The sequence below is a fragment of the Protopterus annectens genome, chromosome 6.part1 (genome assembly GCF_019279795.1).
Source record: "Protopterus annectens isolate FY-2018-M chromosome 6.part1, PAN1.0, whole genome shotgun sequence".
Lineage (NCBI taxonomy): Eukaryota > Metazoa > Chordata > Ceratodontiformes > Protopteridae > Protopterus > Protopterus annectens.
Window position 1 is genome coordinate 353,148,286 of NC_056738.1, and position 24,656 is coordinate 353,172,941.

The following is a 24,656-nucleotide window of genomic DNA, read 5'->3' on the forward strand; positions in this document are numbered from 1 at the left end:
TCATCTGTGGCAGTCAAATTTATTATATGTATGCAAATGACCCCTTAAGGGATATACCAGTGTTTCAGCTACATGGCTTCTAAATGCCCATGACTCTCCATTTGTGTGTGTACATTCATGCCAATAAAGCCTAACCCCACTTATCTCTAAGCTATTGGGGTTTGCCTTTGGCAGTGTCAGTGGACCAACAGGTTGCACACTAATCATTGGTGCTGGAAGACCAGAAGGCTGGGGGTTCTTTTCCCACTCCAAGAGATGGGATTACTGACACTGCAGTTCAGCAATAGGAAGTCATTGCACTCCAGAGGGTGTCATCCTTTGGGTGAGATGTTAACCTGAGGTTCCATTTGCTTGAGTTGGTAGAACCTCAGATGGATGTAAATGATCCTATAGCACCTTTGAAAAGAGTAGGGGAAGTTCCTTAATACCCTGGCCAAATTTCCCCTGGAAGTACAAAAGGGTTTCCCCTGAAAAGAGGCCACCAGCCTGGTGGGACTAACCTGGTCAACAACGGGTAGAAGAAGACAGATCACACAGTAGGCAAATGAAGGCTTTCAATCCCTGTACCACAGGAAGTAGTTTGCTAACTCACAGTCTTAATACTCAGGTTTAGGTTCTGCTTGTTCTCTTTGGTAGTGGCTTGTTTAATTAAAATGCTTTTTTTTTTTTTAAGTTCTCTGGTGCGGTTGACTTTTGTTTTGTATGAGTTGATTCTATGTATTCCAGTTTGAGTTCCATTTTTGTGGATGTATGAAAAATGTATGTTTGCAAGTGTCTGTAGATAGGTAGGCAAAGGAGCACAGTTAGAAGACCAACTTAGAAAGTATTTTCCACTGATATAATTGAGTGAGTTTTTAAGGAACATTCATCCGTCCATAACTCTTTTCTTCCCCTGTTTTGTACATAGGTCGGAGTGTTACTTCAACAGTGATAATCATCTAGACCCAAGGTTTACGCCACCAGGTGGCTAGAAACCATGAGGGAGTTCATTTAAAAAAATCCAGTAGCTCACCTGTAAAGTAGGAAGATAGAAGGCTGTGAGAGTCATGCAGTCTTAATATGCCATTATTTTTCTGCGATTCTCTTTTGTACGCCATTATGTTTCATGTTATGCTCCTTTGTGGTATCTGCAAAGCGATAAGTTGCCTAATGCAGGAGATGAAATCCAAATTCATTTTCACTTTCACTAATTTACTTGTGTGTTCTTTGCATAGACAAATATAGATTTTTAAGCACCTTTAAAAAATAACCACTTAAGACATAGGCACAAATACATTAACAGAAAAGAAAGCAAACCACAACAGCACTTTTGTCGTTTATTATGCACTGCATATATATTTCTTTTCTTTATATACCAACTGCCATTCACTCTAAAATTAAATAAATTGCTCAATTTGCATACTTGGGAGCCATACATGTCCTCCCATTGTTCCTTTGTAAATTGCTTTTCCAGTCTCTCTTCCCAATATTTTCTAAGATCCTCTGCTTGATTGGTATAGTTACCATGCAGTGTTATATGTGTCTAATAATTCCTTTTTTGACAGCAGATTCTATTCTAGACTCTACTAAAAACCCTTACGAAAGCTGGTCTTTCACTTAGGACTCCCATATCCCTTTTTCTTTGCCTGTACTCTGTCTTTTTCTGGTAGGGAAGACTGTCTATAACCTGCATTTCAAACTTTTGCTTGGCCTCTTTTACTTTCCCCTCACTAGTTATTTGCTCCCACTGTCTTGGTTATTTAGCCATTTTTCTCCAGTAAATTCCAACTTTTCCTTACCTGCTTTCTCTACCCTTATTAGCAAAATTGCGTTCTCCATTCCCGTGTTGACTTGGTTCTTAGAATACATTTTTTAACTTTATAAATATAATGTGAACCACTTCTCGGTGGTGGTTTTTCTTAAAGATCAAGTTTAAAGCAGTGAAACAATGTTTTACTTCTACATAAAGTGTTCACATGCATCTGAACACTTTTGTGTAAAAATAAAACTTTGTTTCAAGCCACTGATTTATTAAATTATATTTTACATTTCTGTGATCGGAATTTTTTTTTTAACCAGTCTTGCTGTTTTGTGACATTAATATGGCGGGCGGAGATGTGTTCGTCACTCTGGGGGACAGTATATTTAGAATACATTAGCAGGAGTAAATGCTTGTGAAACAATTATTTATTAACAGTTTGGCAAAAAAATGTGAATTTTTTAGAAATAAAACTTTGATTCTCTGCTTTAAACATTATCCATAATCCTACAGTCTCCTTATTTGTTGAATCCCCCATACTTCATCATTATCCCTTTGCACTTTCTTTTATAACCTTATGCTTGTGTTCTGTATATGAGCCTTAACTGGGTAGCTGTAAAATATCCCTTCAAATCAAAACCTAAACCACTTTGTTCTGGGGGGAGGATCAACTTATCTCACTTGACTCTCTCACCCTCTTCCCCTCCCAAATAAACTCCTTAAACTCTCTAATTATTGACCACAACTTTTCCTCTATTGATGAAATATGCCTGACTTATATATAAAGCTAAAGGGACCAAAAACGTTCTGTCTGCTTGTATCTTATTATCCATATTCATAAATAAGAGCTTCCAGTTTCTCCGCTCTTGTATTATCTTTCTGTTTAGCTTCTTCCCATGTATCCTTGGCTGGCATAACAGAATACTTTTTAATCCTAACACCTGAATACTTCAGCTTATTGTGTCCCCATAAATATGGGTATTTCTGAATCATTTTAGGTGTGTGTACATAATTTATTGCTATAATAGCCTATGTTTTATTTTCATTAAATTTATACCTTGAAAAGACTTGAAACTGTCCCAAACTGTTCCACAACACCAACTTTTCATCAATTGCAGAACAATACATTTCCCAAATCAAGCCAACTTTTCTCCGTTATCATTCAGATTATATCCATGAATGTCTGACCCCTTATTTCCTTTGCCAGTGCCTCTAAATATAAGGCAAATAAAAGGGAAAGAGGACACCCCTGCCTGGTTGTGTGTTCAAACGCAGTGTATCAGAGAGGGGCTATCACACCTTAATTCTTGCCTCTAATACTTCATATATCACCCTAACTAACATTGTTATTGTATCAGGGGGATATAAATGCTTCCATTGCTCTACTCATAAAATCCCACGTTACTCTGCAAATGATTTCTCTGCATCATTACCCATCAAAACAACAGTATTTTCTTATATTTGGTTTTCCTCTGGATTCTCATTGTTTTGCTAAAGTTGTCACACATTTGCCTGCCGTCCACAAAATGTCAATGCTCCATACCAGTTTTGACAGCACTTTTGTCATTTTCTGAGCTAGCACAGATATAAACACTTTATGATCAGTTTGACATTGGTCTGTATGAAGCTGGGTCTGAAGGGTCTTTGCTCTCATTGGGTAATACAGCCACCACAGCTTTTTTTCCAAATTGTCGGTACTTTTAACTCATTCCATTCAATACAGCTCTTTTGAGTGCATAGTTTTAACTGCCAGCGGGTGTGACGTGAACATTTAAAAAAATGAAATTATCACCTTACAGTTCAAAGAAATAGTCATATCTCTGGAACCATAAGTATTACTAGAAAACTGTAAATGGCAAACTATTCAGGAAAAATTAATCTTTACATTAGTAGCATTCATTTAGTTTGATGCTTTAAACTGGAGTTTATAAGCCAAAATAAAGGAAGTAAGTATTAATTTTGTAATGTTGTAAAAACAGTTTATGATATCTCAGTAACCATTCAAGCAACACGCATACTGTGTCAGCAGGATTTGCTTCATACAGCTTATATGTGAGCTTTCATATGAGGCTATGGCATTCTGTTACCTGAATGTGGAGATATTTAGAGAGAATATGACAATTATTAAAATATAAACAAACAGTTTACAAATAATCAGTATTCCTTTAGCTGCATTAGACAGAGGTCACATATCAATAAAATTGCATTTGCCATCATGTATGCTTTAAGTTGAAATATTCTGATACCTTGTATGTAGCAAGGTTTTAGAATTAATGCAAATATGAACAAACAATATTTGGCTAGAGGCATCAGTAGGAGGTAACTGAGAAGCACCTGGAGGTGCACTCGGCTGTAATGAGTTAAAATAATGTTAGACAAAACTTTCCATATCTTTATCGTGTTATTCCTTCTGCACTTCCGCAGGAAAGCCACCTATTCCTTGAGACTTCCCTGTTAATTGTTTATTCATTACCATTGTTCTCTCATCTCTTCTGATATTAGCTTTTTTGTGAGCCTTCCTCTAACATTAACATAATTAAGGCTTTCATACATATTTCTGTTTACACATTCCTCTGCTTTTTATAAATTTTCCTAAAATTTCAAAAATATGTTTAATATTTCTATAGAGTCTCTTGCTATTTTTTTTGTCACAACCATTTCTACTTCTGAAGTCATTGTGGTGAAAGTTTTTGTGCTCTGCAGTAATTATCGAAAAATATTTGCTTAACGGCATCCTTTCTAAACTCATGCATATTATCCAAATATTCTCTTATTTTCCCTTTGGCACTTTGCAGTTGCTCTTCTTTCTGTTCTCCAAGATTCCCTTTATTCTGCAGCACTTTAACGTTTGTCAGCCATCTAAATGATTCGTATTACTCTTTTCTCATATATTTTTCTCTTTCATTTCTATCCTGATATTAAACTCTATTTTCATTTTGTCCCAATCACTAGTTAACCGTCTGAAGAAATTTCTGTCTTCCCTATTAAGTATTGAATAATTTCCTCTGCCTATTTCTTAAATTCTTCTCTGACAGGTAAGTAGGAAAGTGCCAGCATTTGTTTTACTTCGTTATCTTAGTTTGTAATGGTGCATAATCTGAAATCATTTTTGGATGTCTATGCTTTCAGTTAAGTGTGTTATGAAATTTTAATTTCTATCCAGCCTAGGCTACTTGCAGTACCTTGGAGGAGAATAATGTGCAAATTCTGTTCGACTTCCTCCAACTAAATTGACATTGTCACATTTTCTTGAGAGTTATTTTGGGATTGTAGATGTAGAGTCTTGCATAACCTTAACAGAGATTGTGTGTTTATTTTGTATCGTCTTTGCTTATTTTTAGTAGTTACTTGATTGATTTTTGTCTTCATGTCACCCACTTGAGGATCTGGATGTTACAGCTAAGAACCCTCTTACTGCACTACCTTTAGTACTTGATAAAGCATCCATGTCAAAAAAGCAGCCCATACATGAAGTGCTTTGTTGGACTTTGGCTGGCACCATCATTCTCTTTTGGCTTTTCCCGTTGGGGGTCGCCACAGTGGATCATCTCTTTCCGTTTCTTCCTATCCTCTGCATCTTGCTCTGTCACACCAACCGCCTGCATGTCCTCTCTCACCACGTCCATAAAACCTTATCTTAGGCCTTCCTCTATTCCTCTTACCTAGCAGCTCCATCCTTAGCATCTTTTTCCCAATATACCCATCATCCCTCCTCAGCACATGTCCAAACCAATGCAATCTCATCTCTCTTGCTTTGTCTCCAAACTGTCCAACATGAGCTGACCCTCTAATATACTGATTCCTAATCCTATCCATCCTAGTCACACTGATTGCAAATCTTAACATCTTTAACTCTGCCACATCCAGCTCTGACTCTTGCCTTTTTGTCAATGCCACTGTCTCCAACCCATATAACATAGCTGGTCTCACTACCCTCTTGTAGACCTTCTCTTTCACTCTTACTGGTACCCGTCTGTCACAAATCACTCCTGACACTCTTCTCCACCCATTCCACCCTGCCTGTACTCTCTTCTTCACCTCTCTTCCACATTCACCATTACTCTGAACTGTTGATCCCAAGTACTTAAACTCGTCCAATACCAACTCTACTCCCTGCATCCTCAACATTCCTCTACCCTCCCTCTCATTTACACACATATATTCTGTCTTAGCCCTGCTGACCTTCATTCCTCTGCTCTCTAGAGCATATCTCCACCTCTCCAGAGTCTCCTCAACCTGATTCCTACTCTCACTACAGATCACAATGTCATCTGCAAACATCATAGTCCACGGGGCCTCCTGTCTGATCTCATCTGTCAACCTGTCCATCACCACTGCAAATAAGAAAGGACTCAGAGCTGATCCTTGATGTAATCCCACCTCCACCTTAAACGGATATGTCACTCCCACTGCAGTCCTCACCACTGTCGCACTACCCTCGTACATATCCTGTACCACTCTTACGTACTTCTCTGCCACTCCCGACTTCCTCATACAATACCACAACTCTTCTCTAGGCACCCTGTCATATGCTTTCTCCAAGTCTACAAAGACACAATGCAACTCCTTCTGACCTACTCTGTATTTCTCCAACAACACTCTCAGAGCAAACATTGCATCTGTAGTGCTCTTTCCTGGCATGAAACCATACTGCTGATCACTAATCATCACCTCCCTTCTTAACCTTGCTTCCACTACTCTTTCCCATAACTTCAAGCTGTGACTAATCAGTTTTATCCCTCTGTAGTTACTGCAGCTCTGCACATCACCCTTATTCTTAAAGATAGGTACCAAAACACTTTTTCTCCACTCCTCAGGCATCCTCTGACTTTCCAAAATTTCATTAAACAATCTAGTTAGAAATTCCACTGCCATTTCTCCTAAGCACCTCCATGCTTCCATTGGTATGTCATCTGGGCCAACAGCCTTTCCATTCTTCATCCTCTTCATAACTGCCCTTACTTCCTCCTTGCTAATCTGTTTCACTTCCTGATTCACTATCCCCACATCATCCAACCTTTTCTCTCTCTCATTCTCTTCATTCATCAGCCTCTCAAAATACTCTTTCCATCTACTCAACACACTCTCCTCTCTTGTGAGTACCTTTCCCTCACTATCCTTTATCACCCTTAATTGCTGCACATCTTTCCCAGCTCTGTCCCTCTGTCTAGCTAATCAGTACAGGTCCTTTTCTCCCTCTTTAGTGTCCAATCTCTCGTACAACTCTCCATATGCCTTATCCTTAGCTTTCGCCACCTCTCTCTTTGCCATGCGCCTCATCTCCTTATACTCATGTCTACTTTCTTCATCTCTTTGACAATCCCACTTCTTCTTCACCAGCCTCTTCCTCTGTATACTCTCCTGTACTTCCTCATTCCACCACCAGGTCTCCTTGTCCTCCTTCCTCTGTCCAGATGTCACACCAAGCACCTTTCTAGCAGTCACCCTTACTAGTTCTGCTGTAGTTACCCAGCTATTTGGTAACTCTCCACTGCCTCCCAGTGCCTGTCTTAACTCTACCCTAAACTCCACTTCACAATCACCCTTTTTTAACTTCCTCCATTTAATCCTTGGCACAGCTTTCACACTCCTCCTCCTCTTGATCACCAACGTCATTCTACATACCACCATTCTATGCTGCTTAACTACACTTTCCCCTGCCACCACTTTACAGTCTCCAATCTCCTTCAGACTGGCCCTCCTACATAGGATATAATCCACCTGTGAGCATCTTCCTCCACTCTTGTACATCACCCTATGCTCCTCCCTCTTCTTAAAATACGTATTCACCACAGCCATGTCCATCCTTTTCACAAAATCCACAATCATCTGACCTTCTGCATTCCTCTCCTTAACACCATACCTACCCATCACTTCCTCATCCCCACTGTTCACTTCACCAACATGCCCATTAAAGTCCGCTCCAATCACTAGTCTCTCACCCTTGGGTACACTCACCACAACTTCATCCAGCTCACTCCAAAATTTCTCTTTCTCATCCATCGCACACCCAACTTGTGGAGCATATGCACTAACAACATTCATCATTACACCATCAATTTCGAGCTTCATAAACATCACTCTGTCAGACACTCTCTTCACGTCTAAAACACTCTTGGCATATTGTTCCTTTAGTATAACCCCTACCCCATTTGCTGGCACCACTGAAGTTAAACTGGCAATGAATGATTGAAAGATTTGACATGGCTAAAGCCAAGATTTTAGATGTTAAAAAGCCTTGAAGCAGGCAACTGAACAAGAGGCTCGTAAAATAACTTCAAGAGAAAACTGACTGTTGATCTCAAGGGAAGGGAAAGATCTGGTGTTTTTTTTCATGAGAAATACATACAATTACAAAACTTATTCCCACGTTTCAAAAAAATTATAAAAAAAAATACTTGCAACCAACTTGTAAGGCATATCAGACCAAGCTAAACTAAATAACATTGTGCGAAGGGTGACAGACTCACACCAACCACAGAAAATGAATACAGCCACTTTTAATACATATGTCCTTAGTCTGTCTTCCTTCACACGCAGTTATTTCTGGTTATTTAAGTTGTAAAAATACTTTATACTTTTTGATGGGTTTGTCATGCTTTAAAATATCAACTGAATTTGCAACAACACTAGAATGAGTATTTTTCTGTTAAGTCAGAAAATTACCATCGGTCTCTTCGTCCAGTTGTAGTAAAATACTTCGTTTTCAAGATAATGCTTAATGTTGCAAGCAGGCACGAACCTTTTATCTGGAAAAGGAATATGTTGTATTTTACTATGATCTACCTGAAAAAGTGGAACTTAAAGGTCTCCTGTCTCAAAGAGCATGATCAAGTACTGTTCGAATAAAAAAAATAAGGTTCTAACTGAGATTCTGGGCTGTACTACACTCTCTTATAAGATCGGAAAATAATTCATTTAAAAAAGTGTGTAAATACAAGAATGAAGGCCGTTCCCTGGCAGTAGTTTGAACTCTACTTATCAAGACAATTGATAAGTATCTGCATTTTTTTCTCCATGCTTGTAGCTAATTTTTTTCCAAAATAGGGATTTGTAAACTAGAGTCAAAGCTTATAGATATCCTGACATAGCACTTATAGTATTCTGTTCCTATGTTGCCAAAAACGTAGCTGTTGTATTTGAATTAATTCCTTGAGTACTGTATGTTTGTGCGCCAGTATTAGTGCTCGTCTTGTTGTGCAGTATCTTCTAGATGTTTTTAAGCTAAATGTTTGTTTGTGACATTTTCATAACTGCTAATCTAAATGTTGTTAGAATAGTTTAATGAAGTGCTCATGACTACTACTTTTTTCGGCTTTTCCCGGTTAGGGGTCACTACAGCAGATCACGTATCCGCTCATGATTGGCAGTGGAGTTTTTATGGTGTTGAGTTGTCAGCCCAACACCCAACCATCCACAGAAGGCACACGCATGCACGCCTAGGGCCAATTTAGAGTGTCCAGTGTCTTTGGGATGTGGGAGGAAACCCACAGTCTGGTAAATACAGGTTAGCTGCTTTAAATCTAATGAAGTGGATGAGATCCATTGTCTCTGACTTTATTGTAACAGGTTCTTATGACTTAATACTTTGTATTTAGTATTCTCGGACAGGTGATCCGCTGTGACGAGCCCTAACTGGGAAAAGCTGAAAGAAGAAGAAGAATTAGTATTCTTAACACTGTTTTCACTTATAATTCTGAAAAGATATTAACTGCTCCTGTTGTGATTGTTGATCCAATGAGAGTACATAACGTGGCACTTTGAACTCCAAGTAAGTTGTTTAGTTTCGCATCTCTGATGTAGTATGGATTCAGCTCTGAGTGACAATCAACATCTGTTTGAGGCTCCTTTTATGGACAGGTTGCAGTGTTTTATTAAATAAAATAAATAATGATTGTGATTGTGGGATGTTTGGAGCAGTTCTACTGTATTATGTACTTGTCTGATTTGTTTTTTGTTTTTTTGCAAATTCAGTCAGTGTTTTAAAGTGTAGCATTTGGCGTGGTTCCTGGTATGGCTTGAAAGACTTGTGGTAAACGTTTTGAATCTGAGGAGAACTTTGGCTAAGGAGGTGTAGAAAGAGCAAGGTGGTACGGCAGGTATTTTAATGAGTGCAGATGAGTTCCTTCAACCTCCTAAAGATTGGAATTGCTATTTTCAGATTTATGTGATTGATTCTGTAACTGTTGCAGCAAGACGGAAAAAGAATCATGAATGATGGCACATTTTTAGGAAACTGGTTTATACATCCTCTAACTTTACAACAAGGGAGCTAAACTACCCATCCAGTATGTGGAAATTCCAGTATGGATTGCAAATGAGATGGCTTGGTCACAGGAAGAGTTACTGGATGTTGCCTTTAAGACGAAAAATTGCCCACAAGTGGTGACAGTTTCATCTGTGTCCTTGTCTCATAAATCTTAATTCTGTAGATGGTACAGCTAGGATAGCAGGCACTGGCTTAGCTCTGTCACCATGGATGGCTGTGCCTCATAGACTTTGAGAACTTTAAGGTGTCCCTTGTAACATTCCTTTCAGTGGATCCACCGTATTCAGTCCAAAGGTTAAGGAAAAATAGAGGCCATGAAGGAAGGGGAAGCCACACTGCTGTTAATGTGATGTTTCAGACTTTGCAGCTCCCTTTTCTATGTCTCCAAGGTCTACACCAGTTATGCTACTAGTTTGGCCAGCAACAACAAGAAAATAAGGGGTCTAGGAGAAATCAGCAAGACTGTGGTAACTTCTAGAATGGACACCTTTGCTCAAAGGCAGCAACAGGCAGGAAGTTTGCAAGTCCTCTGGTGACCAGTTCCTGAGGCCTTGCTTGACTTTCCATTTATGCTGAAGTTCATCCAGAAACCAGTTAGAAGTCTGTAGTTATTCTCATAGCCCCATTCTGACCTCCATGAGTGTGGTTCTTTGAACTCTGGCCTCCCCTTCTGGAGAAGCCTTTACATCCATATTCCTTCAGAACTCTGTCAAATCACCCATCTAACAAATCTTTGTGCTTCGCTTCCTTCAGTGAACTGCATGTGTATTCCACTTCCAGTAATGCCCAGGGACACTTCTTACCCTCCCAGGGGTCATGCAAGTCCTCATCCCTGCTCAGACACCCCCTACCAAGAAAATGTGTAAGAGCAAATGGACGTGCTTTTCCATTGGGCTATTTTTAAATGTTTAGATTAATTTTCAGCTCCTGTGCCTGTTATCTTGGTTTACTTCTCTCAGATCTTCAACACAAGCTATAGTTTTTCGTCTGCTAAGATTCCCCTTTCTTCTATTTGCAGATTTCACCAAGGCTTCCAGAACTCTTCAGTAGCATCCTTGTAACTATATGAAGCCTTTTGGTGGGGTACATTACTGATGAACTACTATTCAAAGAACCAATTCCTTAATAGGATTTGTACTTTGGGCTTGGAAAATGGGTCTCAACTCCTTTTGTATCTGCCTGTAAAATTACTTGCTCTGGAAGACTGCCCTCCTTGAAACCATTACCTCTGTTAGAAGTATGTTTGAGTTTCTGCCTTTAAATCTGCCTTTCAGAAAATGTTTTTATTAGCAAGCTTTTTCCTCATGCTTGTTTTTCCCCAAGTATTTCAGCAAAGGGGAATATACCTGACTGCATAGATGTACACAACAGTATAGATTCTGCACTGAGAGATCTAAATCCATAAGGAAAGATTTCTGATTTGTTTTTCTTGAAAAAAAATGGGTTTCAAAGTTTCAGTGGTCATTTTGCATGAGTGGTTGGTGGTTTGTATTGTTTCATTATGGAAAAAAAAAGACTTGCTAGCCACATGTACTGCAGATTCAGCCAGAGTGATGGTTACCTTTTAGACATTTTTAGGAACATGTCCATGAATAATACTTGTCACTGTGACCTGAACTTCTCTGAATACTTTTACAAGATAGTATTTGTTTACATTTTGCTTTTACTGTTTTGCAATCTCCAGGTCACAGTTTCTGTCAGAGCCAGCCTTGCATGGTATCTTTCCATGAGAGCCACCCAGGAGGAAGAGCTTGAGGTTCTGCGTATTGATTAAAGAAGCTATGAAAATTATCTACTTAACATAATGATCTGTTTTCTTTTTTATGAAGAGGTCCCTTTTCATTAAAATACCTACCCTCTCCCTCCCCACATTTTCAAGTGGATATGGTCTTGGGGTATTTGTTATTTGATGGATAGCTTTTGTTACCTTAGTCTATTGCTGTCTGTCTCAGTCAGACTCGAGATCTGGAAACAAAGCTATAATGCAGAGTACTATGGCAAAGGGAGAAAGCTGTAGCTCGAAAGTGCCAGATGAACTGAGTGGAAGTTTACAGTTTCTGTCCTGCTGGCTAATAGAGATGATTCCCATTCTGATCTGTTAGATTAAGTACATAACTTTTTGTATCAGTAAAAAGGTCTGCCTTCTGAAATATACCCCCCCCACACACACACGTCCTTTCTGGTGTTTTGCCTTTTTTCCCCTTGATCTGCCCCCCCCCCCTTCTTTTCTGTTCTCTGTGCTATAACTGAAGAACTGAAACATGAGACGTGAATAATATATGATGGAAAGAGGAGGCTTCTAGGCAGCCTAGGATAGTTTTACCTGCCAACTGGTCCTGTTGGATGCAGGTAGTACTATTTATTATTTGTCTGTCTTTGTTGACCAGGAAAAGTCCAGTGGTGTAAAACCCATTTTCAGGGGAGTCCTGGGGAGAAAAGCTCCACTATTAAGTTACCCACTAGTACATGAGGTTGATTGCTGAAGACAGAATTTCTTACAAATATGTTGTTACAGTAATTATAAAAATATAGAACTTTCATTTCTGCAGCATTATTTGTCTTTAATGATTTTCTTTCTCTCTCTCTCTTTTTTTTTTTGGATATTTCAGTTTCATTTTTTATTACGGTTTGTCAGTTTGCGTTAGCAGCTCTGCTAGGCACAGAATGAATGCAGTTTTGCTGACTGAATGGTCTTTGCTTCCCTCAACACTGTAACATATGTATGGAAATACTGTTGGAGATATGCCTAGTGCCTTTTGTACTTCAGAGCAAGATTGTAATGGTGCTCATCTGTTACACTGCAATGACAAGTCTGCTGTTAGTTAATATGAACTTATTTATTTATATGGATGACTTGGCAGAGATATTTATAGTCATTGTGTTATGCTGTACCCTCCTCTGGCTTGTCTCTGCTGGTTATTGTATTACTGATTATGGTTCTTAACTTAGCTTCCACAAAATAAAGCAGTATTTTTTCTTTGTCTTTAGAAGTAGCTCTGCCGTCAGCCATGGCTCTGAAGACGGGTTGCTGTCTCCTGGAAAACTTCATGGGCCAGTCTCCTGTGTCACCAAGAAAATTTTGTTCCAATTCTGGTCTCTTGTATGCAGGACTGTTTGTGACTACCTTCCAAAGGCAGCTGAGGTGGAGCATGCTTAGAAAATTGAAATTGAAGGTATCCTAATTTTCACAATATGAATTACTAATGTTAAAGTAGTTTTAAAGTTGCTATAAATTTCTGCTGTTTTTTTTCTAAGAAGTAAAAGACTATGAAAGTTCTGAATCTGCATTCTGATGCTGCCTTTATATATTGACCTCAGAATGTAGAAGTATTAATGATCAGCACTGGTTATCATGTAATGTTTGCATTTAATTGCAGAACACCTTGTAAACTGCCCTTCCTTCTTGCACAAGTAGGCCAGCTGCTGCCTTGCTAAATAATTACATTGATTTCATTAATGCTACCTTAGCAATTAGATGGAACTTTGTGTCATTATTAGTTTTATTTAGTTGTGTATATATACAAGAAAGTCTGTATTTCATGACATTGTTTGCTATAATTTGGAGACTGAGCAAGGGTTCTTTCCCCTGTGCCTTCTGACCACCAAGCCACCTCCTACTCGATGCCCAGCATTTTGCCAGTGGTGTGGAGTCCCCAAAAGGGCCATCATGCAGGCACATGGGGTTGCTTGTGCCAGTGGTGAAGGGTTTCTGTTAGTTATAAATAGCATGTAATGATCTCCTGGTGATTGCTTAAACACTTGTTTTGCCGTAAGAGCTACCTATGCCCCTCTGCTCACGTGTGCCCCTTCACATATGCTAACAAGGGCTGCCATCACTGGCTTAGTAGGTTACACCCATATCCTCTCTGCAGTGGCTTCCCACATCCAGACATGCTTCCACACTCCAGTGGAGACTATGTAAGTAAAGCAGCAGAAGTCACCCGGGACCACCATCTCTCCCCTACAGGATGGGCATACTCATTCTCCCTGCCTGTGAGCTCAAGCACCTGAGCTGCTAATCGAAGTAGTCACCTGGGCTGAGTGCAGGGCGTTATCCCTTTATACCATTGGTGCAGCCTAGGAAGGGTATTCCTAATTGAAGTGTTTTGTGGTTGCTTTAGTTTTTAAGATTTCTGTGCTTCTGTGAACTCCTGCATACACACTCACCATTTGGCATATTTACAGAATTGCATGGCTGCCTCTAGTAGTACTCTGAAATTCTAACAAAATTAAGTTGTATATGAATGGTATTTCAGAGCTACACAGTTAAGACTACTATACATAGCACAAGTAGAAAGATATAACTTAAAGTGGAAAGGGATGATGATGAAATGAGGAGGAAGCTCAAGAAACAAGGAGAGACTGGGATTTTGAATGCAGATCCTTAAGAAGAATAAGGGAAACCATACAGAATATTTTATTTATTTATTTTATTTTACATTTGTTGACCGGGATAGTCCGACTGGATGCATGTCCATTTTCAGCAGAGGCCCCGGGAGAAAAGCTCCAAGGGTAAGCAGATACAGCATTACATAATACCAGCATTACATATTACAAACAGACTATTTACAGAGATTACATAAGTAAGCAAGTTAAACAAGTTCCACAGGTTAGAGTTAATCTTGAGCGCAAGTCAGGATTAAATTAAATTACACAGTAAACTGGTTAACAGATATTTACACATTCTAGAGAGTGTTAGCCAGGCTTGATACATTGACGTAACCAGTTAAGTGACAAATATTGTTTGAGTCTAGTTTTAAATTGACCTAAGGTGGAAAGTAAGGTAATATCAGCTGGAAGAGAGTTCCAGGATCTACTTACAGAGTTTGCAAAGAGAGAGTCACCGGCTGTGTTATTAATTTTGCTAATCTGGATTAGTAGTTAGAGGATCGAAGCGGTCTAGGAGTGTTATAGGGGGTGATAACATTTTTAAGTGCAGGAGTATTGTCCGGATTATAGAGGATTTTATAGGCCATAATCAGTTGGTTATACTGGATTAGGCTGGGTAGTTCAAGCCACCCAAGCTGATTTACATTGATGCAATGATGTGTCCTAAAAGGCAGCCCAGTGGCAAACCTGGCAATGTGGTTGTAGCAAATTGAGAGTTTAAGGACAGTTTTGTTTAAATTCGAGAGTAGAGGGGATGCATACAGAAGGGTTGAAAGAAGGTGAGAGCGAGCTATGGCAATTTTAGCTGGAGGGGTTCATAGGTTCATACTAGGCTATCTGCCCTAGGGCATTTATAAGCTTAGCCAGAATGTGTTTGGCTTTCGCCACCCATTTTAAATTTATTTTGCTATGCCCTTTTTCGAGGTTAGTATACTGTGCCTCTAACAGTGACACAGAAGTGATACCCGGGGTAAACCTACGATCTCCCATCCACTCATCAAGATTCCTCTTGAAGCGAGTCAATGAGGGACTTTGCCTAACCTGGACTGGGATTTTATTCCAGAGTGAAGGGAGCCTCTGGGTTATGAATCTGTCCCTCCAGCATGTCCTATTTATTTCAGTGCTGAGGTTCAAGTCTCTCGAGCGGGTAGCTCGATGGGATTTGGATTTTCTGAGGTGCAGCATGTCCATTAATTCCGGGTTGGACATGGCTTTATACGTTAGGCACAGATCGCCTCTGAACAGGCGGTATGCCACTGAGTAGAGCTGGAGTTTCTTTAACCGGGCAGCATATGGCATCAGTTTGAGCCCTTTGATCCTCTTGGTGAGGTACTTTTGGGGTCTTTCCAGTTGCTGCAGGTGTCTGGTAAGGTACATCCCAAAAGGGGCATTGTACTCAATTATGGGCCTGTTGAGGGATGAGTAAAGAGGCATGATGACCTCCCTGATCTAGATGTGAATCCCTTCATGATTAGGTGGGCTATATAAAATGTTTTTCTAACCACTTTGGCCACGTGGTTGTCAAATGAGAGATTGCTATCAACTTGGGTCCCCAGGTCCCTAATTACTTCTTCTGTACTTAATGGATTACCACCTATGTGGTAATTTGTTGGAAGGCTTTTATTCTGTAAAGTGACCCTAGTTTTTTATTGATGATTTTGATAGTTTGGTTAACATGTAGGTTGAATTTTAGATTGTCTATGACACCTAATAGTTTTGTAGAGGGGTCAGGGGAGATTATTGTGCCATCATTTGAATTTATGGTAAAGGTGAAAGCGGTAGACCTACGTGTTGGTGAAAATAACAGCATTTTAGCTTTTTTGGGATTTAGGATCAGACAACGTTCAGAAAGCCAGTTTTCTATTGTATTAAAGGTGGTCTGGGTAGCTGACCATAACTCTACTGGAGATGTGGCTGAGCAAATCAGAGTAGAGTCATTAGCATATTGGATACAGCTGACTTTTGGGATGACAGTATAAAGGTCGTTAATGAAGATGGAGAACAGCAAGGGCCCTAGTATAGAGCCTTGTACTCCAAGGGTGTTAGGTAGAAGGTTAGAGAGTTTGTTCTGCCAGAGGACAGCCTGCTGTCGACCACTCGGGTAGGATTGAAACCATTGAAGGGCTCTAGTATCTAGACAGAATGTTTGCAGGGTGTTGATTAAAAGTTGGTGATCAGCCATATCAAATGCCTTGGAAAGATCCACGAAGAGGGCTGAGGATATATAACTATTGTTGCGATTATGGTTTATGGTGTTGATAAAGGCTAGGAGGGCTGAAGTAGTGCTGTGATGAGGATGGAAGCCATGCTGAGTGTCTGCCATAAGGTGATTCTGGATTAGGTGGTGCATGAGTTGTCTATGAATACATTTTTCCATAATCTTTGCAAGTGGAGAGAGTACAGCTATTGGCCTATAATTGGAGAATTCGGTAGAGCTGCCTCCTTTGTGAAGTGGGATTACATAGGATATTTTCCAGATGGTGGGAATTTTAGCTTCTACTATGGTTCGATTGATTAGTATTGAGAAGGGGTAAGCAATAGCATCAGCTGATTTTTGTAGGTACTCTGCAGGGAGTTGATCAGCAGAAAGTGTAGTGGGTTTTAATTTTTTGATCAAGGTACGGATAAGTGAAGTGGCGACTGTTTGGAAACTGAATGCGAGTAGGTCTTGGATTCAAGTGTTTCCCTATCTGGACGACTGGCTCCTGACTGCCACCACCAGGCATCTACTAATGCGTCTTTCTTCCTGCAGGAAAGGATCCAAACCTTACAGGGGGCCAGTTCAAGCTCTGATCTCGAGATCAAAGCCCCCAGCCAGGATGGTTCTACAAGTTCTAGGCTCAATGTCTGCCCTTCCCCCATCACATCATCATCATGGGATATGATATAAAGGGACCTTCGCTGGGTGGCTTCCAGAATCCAATTTGGATCTTTTCTAGGGGTGCTCCTTTCAGGATCAGGGGAGCTAGGAGGTAGTTGGCTAGCTAGGGCCTGAATTGTCTCAGTAAAGAATCGGTTAAAACTGTCAAACATCTTCAGGGGTTTTATCAATAGTAGCAGCAGGGATTGGGGTTGAAGTTTGTCCAGGATGTAGTAATTATTTAAACCTGCCCAAAACTTCTGAGGGTTATTTTGATTTAATGTCTGTAAATTACAGTAGTATTGTTTTTTGTCTTGTAAAATTGATTTTTTTTTGGTTTCATTCCTGGATTGCCTGTATTTAATGTGATCTTGAGGGTCTTTAGAAGAACACCATAAAGCCCATGCTTTGTTTCTAAGGGTAATTTTGAGTTTAGACTCTCTAGAAAGCCATGGCGCAGTTTTTGCCTTGGTTCTCTTTGAACGAACAGGAGCATGCAAATCAAGGATCTCAAGGAATTTGTTGTTAAAGTATGCTACTGCTTCCTCTAAGGGGAGGTGTTTTAGAATAGACCAATTACATGAGTTTAGTTCTTGTTGGAATTTGGCAGGGTCAAAGTTTTTATTGTTTCTAACCTTTCTGAGTAAGGGTTGTTGGGAATTAATGGTTTAGTGCTTAATTACATATGTGAGAAGGTGATCGCTTAGGCCATCAAGGAGGATACCAGAGATGTACAGTTGGGGGTGACTATTTGAGTATCCAGTCAAGTATGCTTTCCTTTTGGTTGGGTTTACCTATCCTGGTAGGGGTGGATATACTTTGTAAATGCATGCAGGTTAATATGGGTGGTTGGGGATTCTGAGGAACAGGTGCCCCAGTCTGTTAAAGTCTCCAAGTAGTAGGGTTTCTTGGGGGTAGTGACATGATAGCCAGTGCAGTATATCTTCAAGTGTAGATATATTGTTACCTGGGGGAATGTACATACAAATGATATTAATGCATTTATTTTTATTAAGTTGCAATTTGGTGGCAAGAATCTCTGAGTTATTAATCTGAGGTGGTTGTATTACGTCTATCCTGACATTCAACTCCGATTTATAGAGTAGAGCTACCCCACCCCCCTTCCTCGAAGCATGATCCAGCCTGTGTATGTTGTACTCAGGTGGTAACACTTCATTGTCTTTAGTGTTAGGTTTTAACCAGGTTTCAGATAAACAGAGAATCTCAGGGGAGTGGACATCCAGAAGTGCATGCAATTCATGTACCTTGTTATTAATGCTTCGAATATTGAGATGACAGGCTAGGAGAGAGTTAGTTGACCTATTAATTGTAGGTTTGTAGCTTAGATTGCAAGTAGAGGGAGTATGTGTATCTGAAGTGGGTGGGCCAGGGTTGGGGTGAATATCACCACCAAGTATTAGGTTGCGTCTATACTTGGTGATGAACTTCAGGAATTTGTTTATCAGTTTGTGGTAGTGTTTGGATCTAGAGCTAATGTGCCTGGGGTTGAGATGTTGATGGACTGAACAAGATGTTGGATAGGATCTGGTACTGTAAGTATGGTTGAAGGTGGAAGGATTTACAGCTGGGGTGATAGTATGGCTTTTTGGGACCTGAACTCCTGTGAGAAACTGGTTTTCATATAAGGAGGTATGGTGTGAACAAGAGGGGTAGTAAAGAGGAGTATATCATTATCTGTGATTCAGCTAGTGAGTTAAGGAACTGTTTTACCTGGTGATGCAACACCAGAAGATAGAGTGGTGAGGTAAAGGTACTGGAAGGGGGATGGGAGAATGCCAGATGAAAGCTAACAGGTGCTATTAAAATGTAGGTAGAAGAATGGGGGTGGGTGGGATTATCATAGATGAAAGCAGATAGGATCTAGAAAGTGGGGGAGTGGCTATAGTACTATAAATTTAGAGGTACTGGGGGCGGGAGGTAATTGGGGGCAGGGAGGGGAGCGAAGAGAGCCCTAGCGTAGTGAGGGCGAATGTAGCGGGGCTATTGCAGTTTCCTAAGGTGTCCTAAAGCTATAAGGTAAGTATTATATCTCTTAACGTAAGAGTCAGTTTACTTAAGTTACAGGGGAAGGAGGCAAACACTCTAGTAGAAAAAAAAGAGCCCTATGGCTGACCAATATGGTGACCTGCTTAATTACACAGCACTGTAAGTGAAAGCTTAACAAATGCTTTTTGTGTGCAACCTACTCTGCTTAAATGCTGAGAGAAACTGATTGCAGTCCTGTAGACACCGTTTTGTAGGGAACTGTAGAGTTCAGTCTTGAGTCACACCAGGTTAGCCAAGGGGGGAAGAGAGAGGGAAATCCTAAGCACCTATATTTGAAAAATATTATATTCGTAAAGCAGCAGAAAGTATTGTGAGAACTAAGCCAACACGAGAATCGCGAAAGGAGATTCTGCCAATAGAGATGACTGCAATTAGGGATACAAGCAGTAGGCAAGAGTAGGGTTAGAATTTACTGGAGAAAACTGGCAAATGAATCAAGGTATTGGGAACAAAGAAACAGAGGAGAAAGGTAGTAGAATGGGAAGAGGCCAAGAATTTATTTGGACTGCAGACTAGAGATTGCCATCTCTGTCAAGGCGATATCGGAATATAGGCAAAGAGAAAGAAGTAGGGGGATCCTAAGCGAAAGACTAACACTGGTAGAGATTTCAGCAGAATCTAGGACAGAAGCAGCTGTTAAAAGCGATAATTGGTAGGGCATATAAAATATTGCATGATAACTATAAGAATCAATCAGAGGATGTTAGAAAGGCTTGGGAAAAGAGATTTGGTAAGCAATTCAGAAAGAAACAACGGGGAAGGATGTAGGAGTGTCTCCCAAATATGCAACAGGTCTAGATTTAGGATCTTTGCTTGGAAGTGTTTACATAGGTATTTTTATATCTCAAGTAGACTCCAAAGAATTTTTCTTCGGGTAGATAGCAGATGTTGTAGGTGTGACAGGGAAGACAGAGGTAATTGGGAACATATTTTTGGGAGTGTAATGAGCTGGCAGATTTTAAAACTTCCAGCAACTAAAATTTGTCAATATAAGTTATTTTAATTTATAAATGTACGATTGCCTTTGTCAAAAGTGATAATTCAATAAAGATTTTTCTTAAAAAAATGTTTGAAAACAATTCTTGGAAAAAGAAGCTGCTTGGAAAGCTGATGGAGTTATGAATGTTAATTCTCTTGTATCACTCGCCCTCCAGGGTCTCAGTGGTCAAGCATGATCTGTTTCTACTGAGATTTAAAGGGATGGGGCTGGAGATGTGGTGTATTCAGACTTCAGTAAGATCTTTGACAGTACACTGTGAAGTTTGGTTGGGCAGACAATTTAAAGGTATGGGGTAGTGCCAGAATGTTGCAATGTACAATAAATTAAATGTCTGGAAGATGTAAGCATTTAGAAGGCAGCTTTCAAATGAAAAGTCAGTAAATAGAAGAGTATTGCAGGGTTCATCCCTGGGGGATTATTATATTTAGTAAAAAATGTCAGAGTTTTGCTCAGGGAATGGCAAAATGAGGTTTTGTGGTAGCCGCAGTATTGTTGCAGTGGTCATAGATGTCAGGGTGAACTTCTGGAGTGACTTGTAGCAGTTGGAATGTAATTTAGAAAAGTACAAGATCATGCATTTTGGTGAAAGTATATAGAAACATTTAATTTATTTTTGAATTTATTTTGTTTATAGTCTGTGTATGCAGGTTTTAACCTTTTTTCAGTGTACAGATTTGAAATACTCATTCCTTTAGATATTACAAGTCCAAACGAAATGAGTAACAATTATGTTTGAATAAACTTTCTGAAATTTTGAAAGAACAATGGGGTAAGATCACTTCTAACAACATTAAATACTGGCTTTGTCTACAGAATTCCTCTGCATATAATTAACTACCGTGGCTTGGTTGTCTTAGCAGCAACATCCAAAGGGAATAAACCTTCTCGCTCAAAGCAACTTCACATTCAGAGTGAAACTTCTCTAAAATTGCATCAGGTAATAAGCTGAGAACTGAGATAGAAATGAAATAGTAAGAACAGGTTAACAGCTTCAAGTATCTGGGAGGGGTGGTTGAGAGGGCACATTTGAATGAGAAAGTCAAAGCTAGAATCAGAACTGCTGCAGCCAGTAGGTACAGTGTGTCAGGTGTAGTGTATGACAAAAGAATGCCAAAGAAGCTGAAAAGCAAGGTATATAAAACAGTGGTGCCACCATAAATACTGTATGTTACAGACTGCAGTGCATTTGAGGAAGCTACAGGTGATGGAGATGAAATGCCTAAGGTAGGTGGTAGGATGCACATTCTAGGACAGAAGAAGAAATTGATCTATCAGAGCAGAGGTCCAAGTAGCTCTAGTTGCAGAGAAGGTCAAAGTGAACAGATTACGGTGGCTCTGGGTACGTGTGTGGGAAAGCAGAAGATACTCAGAAGATTTGGGGCAGACAGGAAGAAGACAAGAGGAAACAAGGATGTCCAGCAGAGGTGAATGGATTTGTGACAGGCATGGCTGTCAAAGGAGTCAGGATAGTGGCATTGAATATATATAGAGAGAGCGATGACGACAAGTGAAGAGACACTCTGACCCAATTTAGAAAATTGGAGAAGGAAGGATGATATGTCTCTACGTCTAAAGTGTTTATGATCAGAGTAAATTAAATTAGATACCATTTTGGATCCTTGCACCACTACATACAGCTCTGGGGTTTAGAGCACTCTGTACCTACCACCTACAATATACATTTTGTTGGCAGATGCAGACCTCTTGCTTCCATTCCTTGGCTTCCAGATGACTTGTAGATCCTGATTGATAACCAGTATGCTTCTTATCTTCCCACCACTGACTCTGTGTCATGCATTATTAATTCTGCTGCTATTGCATTCTCAGGAAGGTTGTTCCAATCATTTTATATAATTTCTTCATATTTTTCTTGAGCCTTCCGTTGAGATATTTCTTGTGCTTGTCAGTTTTTTTGTAAGCTGGAACTGGCTTGCCCTCTACATTCCTCTGAAGTAATTAAATGATTTCATTATATCCCTCCTTTGCCTTTCTTCAAGATTTGTATGCACAGTCTTTCTTGTATGGCTGCTGGTGAAAATGATGCACAATTTTGTTTCTGCCTTTGTATTGTCGGCAGACCGCTTATATCTTGAGATAAAAAGAGATGCCAAGAACTGCACACATTATTACAGATAGTTTGTCGCATTAGCTGCCATTATTGACAGATTTCTCAGCTTCTTTTCAGACACTGGAACATTAGTACTTGTGCCCTGGCGTTCTCAAGGGACTGCAACAAACTCCATTTAACTCAAGTTCTTCCCTACTCATAACCCCTTGGTATCGTTGGCTTCTCCAGATCTCATTATTGCCATTTGATTAACATCATCTCCCTCTTCAGCTTGAGCAAATTTCAGCGTTTTTTTGGCAGTTTGTCAGATATGTGCTCTGCTTTAGCTAGCCAATTATTGCTGTTATTCAGGAAGTGTAGTTGGTCTGCCTTTTCATTTTTTTCCTTCTAATTTCTTTTTTTATTTTCCTGTGATTCTTGCTTCCCATCTCACTCCCTACTCAGTGAACACTTGGGCCATTGGCCATTTCTGTCTTTTTAATTTCTCCTTCTACTGCTGTTCAGATTACAACCTAGAGCTACTATAGTGACCGTTATTAATTTGTTTTCTTACTAACAATGGCCAGAATGGCAAACTGGTTTAAAAAGTCTAATTCCTGCAGTCACAAGATTCTGCTGCAGGACCCTCACTAAGTTTGCTTGAGAGTGTCAACTTAGAATGCAACCATTTCATATATAAAACTTTTAGTGTTGGGCTGTTCTGGAAGACCACCTTTGTAGTTGCTTTTACTTCTTCCAGACAAGTTTCAGAACTTCAGACCTTGTCCTCCAAGTATCCCTTTGCCTTCCTTTATGGCTAAAGGCAGCACAGTTTTTTTAACTTAAATCAAAGTATCCATCTATTTACCAATGTTCTTTCCTAAATATTCTAGTAAAGTGGAGTAGTTACTCCATTGCCTAGATATTCACAGGCAGTTCCATTTCTATCTAGATTGAATAAAGGGACACAGGAAAATTAACAACTTTTTGTCAGTTTTTCACCTCCTAGCTTGGGAAAAAAATAAGTTACTTTGGAAAAATGGATTTCTGATTGTATTGCTTTTTGTTATTCACTGGTAGCCAGAAATATCCCTACTCATTCAAAGGTGCACTTTGTCAGGACTGAAGTTGCATACAGAATCTTTTCCAGAATCTTCTGGATGAGATCACTGCAAATGCTGCCTGATCTCTCCATACCTTTGCTAAATACTACAGCCTTGTTTCTGGTTCTAGAACAAGAGTTTCTTTTGAAGCAGCCATTCTTTAAGGTTTCTTGTGGTAGGCCATATTGGTTAGCAAGGGTCTCTGTCCTATAGTTCCAGTGTCTGGACAGGACCTGAGCAAATGTGTAGGTTATGTACTTGCCAGAACATCAAATTTCTCTGGTCTCTGTCTGGACACTAGAACAACCCATTATCCTTCTCCTTCTTCTTAGTGTCATGTAGGAGGGACCTGTGTGCGCCTGTTTTTGAATATTTCTTCTACCAGTAGTATCTGTATATTTTGTGGTATATATGGCTGTGTCCTGCTTCTGGATCAAATTGAGGCAATCTCAATTTGGAGAGAGCAACAGGAGCAGGGGGTTATGGGTAGGGAGGAGCTTGAGTTTAATGGAGTCCTCTACTATTGCTAGAGGATGCCAAGACTCCAGTCCTAGTGTATGGATAGAGACAAGAGAAATCTAGCATTCCAGTAAGTACATAGCTTAATTATACTGTGCGTCTTTCCCTGCTGTTGATGCTTATTCGTATATAAGCCAGTAGTGCAGCTCTTTGTGCATTGTTAAATTGGTTGCTTAATTTTATATCATTTGATACAAGTACCCCACCAAGTCCTTTTCCACTTCTATTGCTACTACATTTCCACTAGCTTTATACTACTATTCAGGTTATTGCATCCTAGATAAAATTTGTTTCTGTGCAATCATGTTTGTTCCAGTCCTTCAACCTTGCAAAATCTCTTTCCATCCTATGCCTTCTGTTTTTGAGTCCCATTGTATATCTTTGTGTCATCAGCAGAACGGCATAGTTTTAGAAGATGTTTTGCATTTTTTTCTCTTGTAAAGTATTAAAAATTGGAAGCAGTAGAGCATTTGTGGAAAATTGATTACTGACCGTACACCAGGTAGAAGGGAAGCAGATTTTATCCAAGCAATCAAGGAATGTCAAGAAGTTAGTATAAGATTCAAGTTGCATTATTCAGCTGTCTTTTGTTTTTTCCTGGAGGATCAAAGACAATTTTTTGATGCAAAACAGGCTAAGGAAGAAATACAGAAGTTTTTATCCA

General features: G+C 39.7%; 1 protein-coding gene across 2 annotated transcripts in view; it reads left to right on the top strand.

Moving 5' to 3' along the window:
* Positions 1-24,656, top strand: part of LOC122805553 (atypical kinase COQ8A, mitochondrial-like) — a 768,588-nt gene that overhangs the window by 31,774 nt on the left and 712,158 nt on the right. For both annotated transcript variants that reach the window (XM_044075768.1, XM_044075766.1), the window contains exon 2: positions 12,996-13,180. In XM_044075768.1, coding sequence (XP_043931703.1) covers positions 13,016-13,180 — 165 coding nt within the window. In that variant the 5' untranslated portion in view covers positions 12,996-13,015. The remainder of the gene's footprint in view (positions 1-12,995; positions 13,181-24,656) is intronic.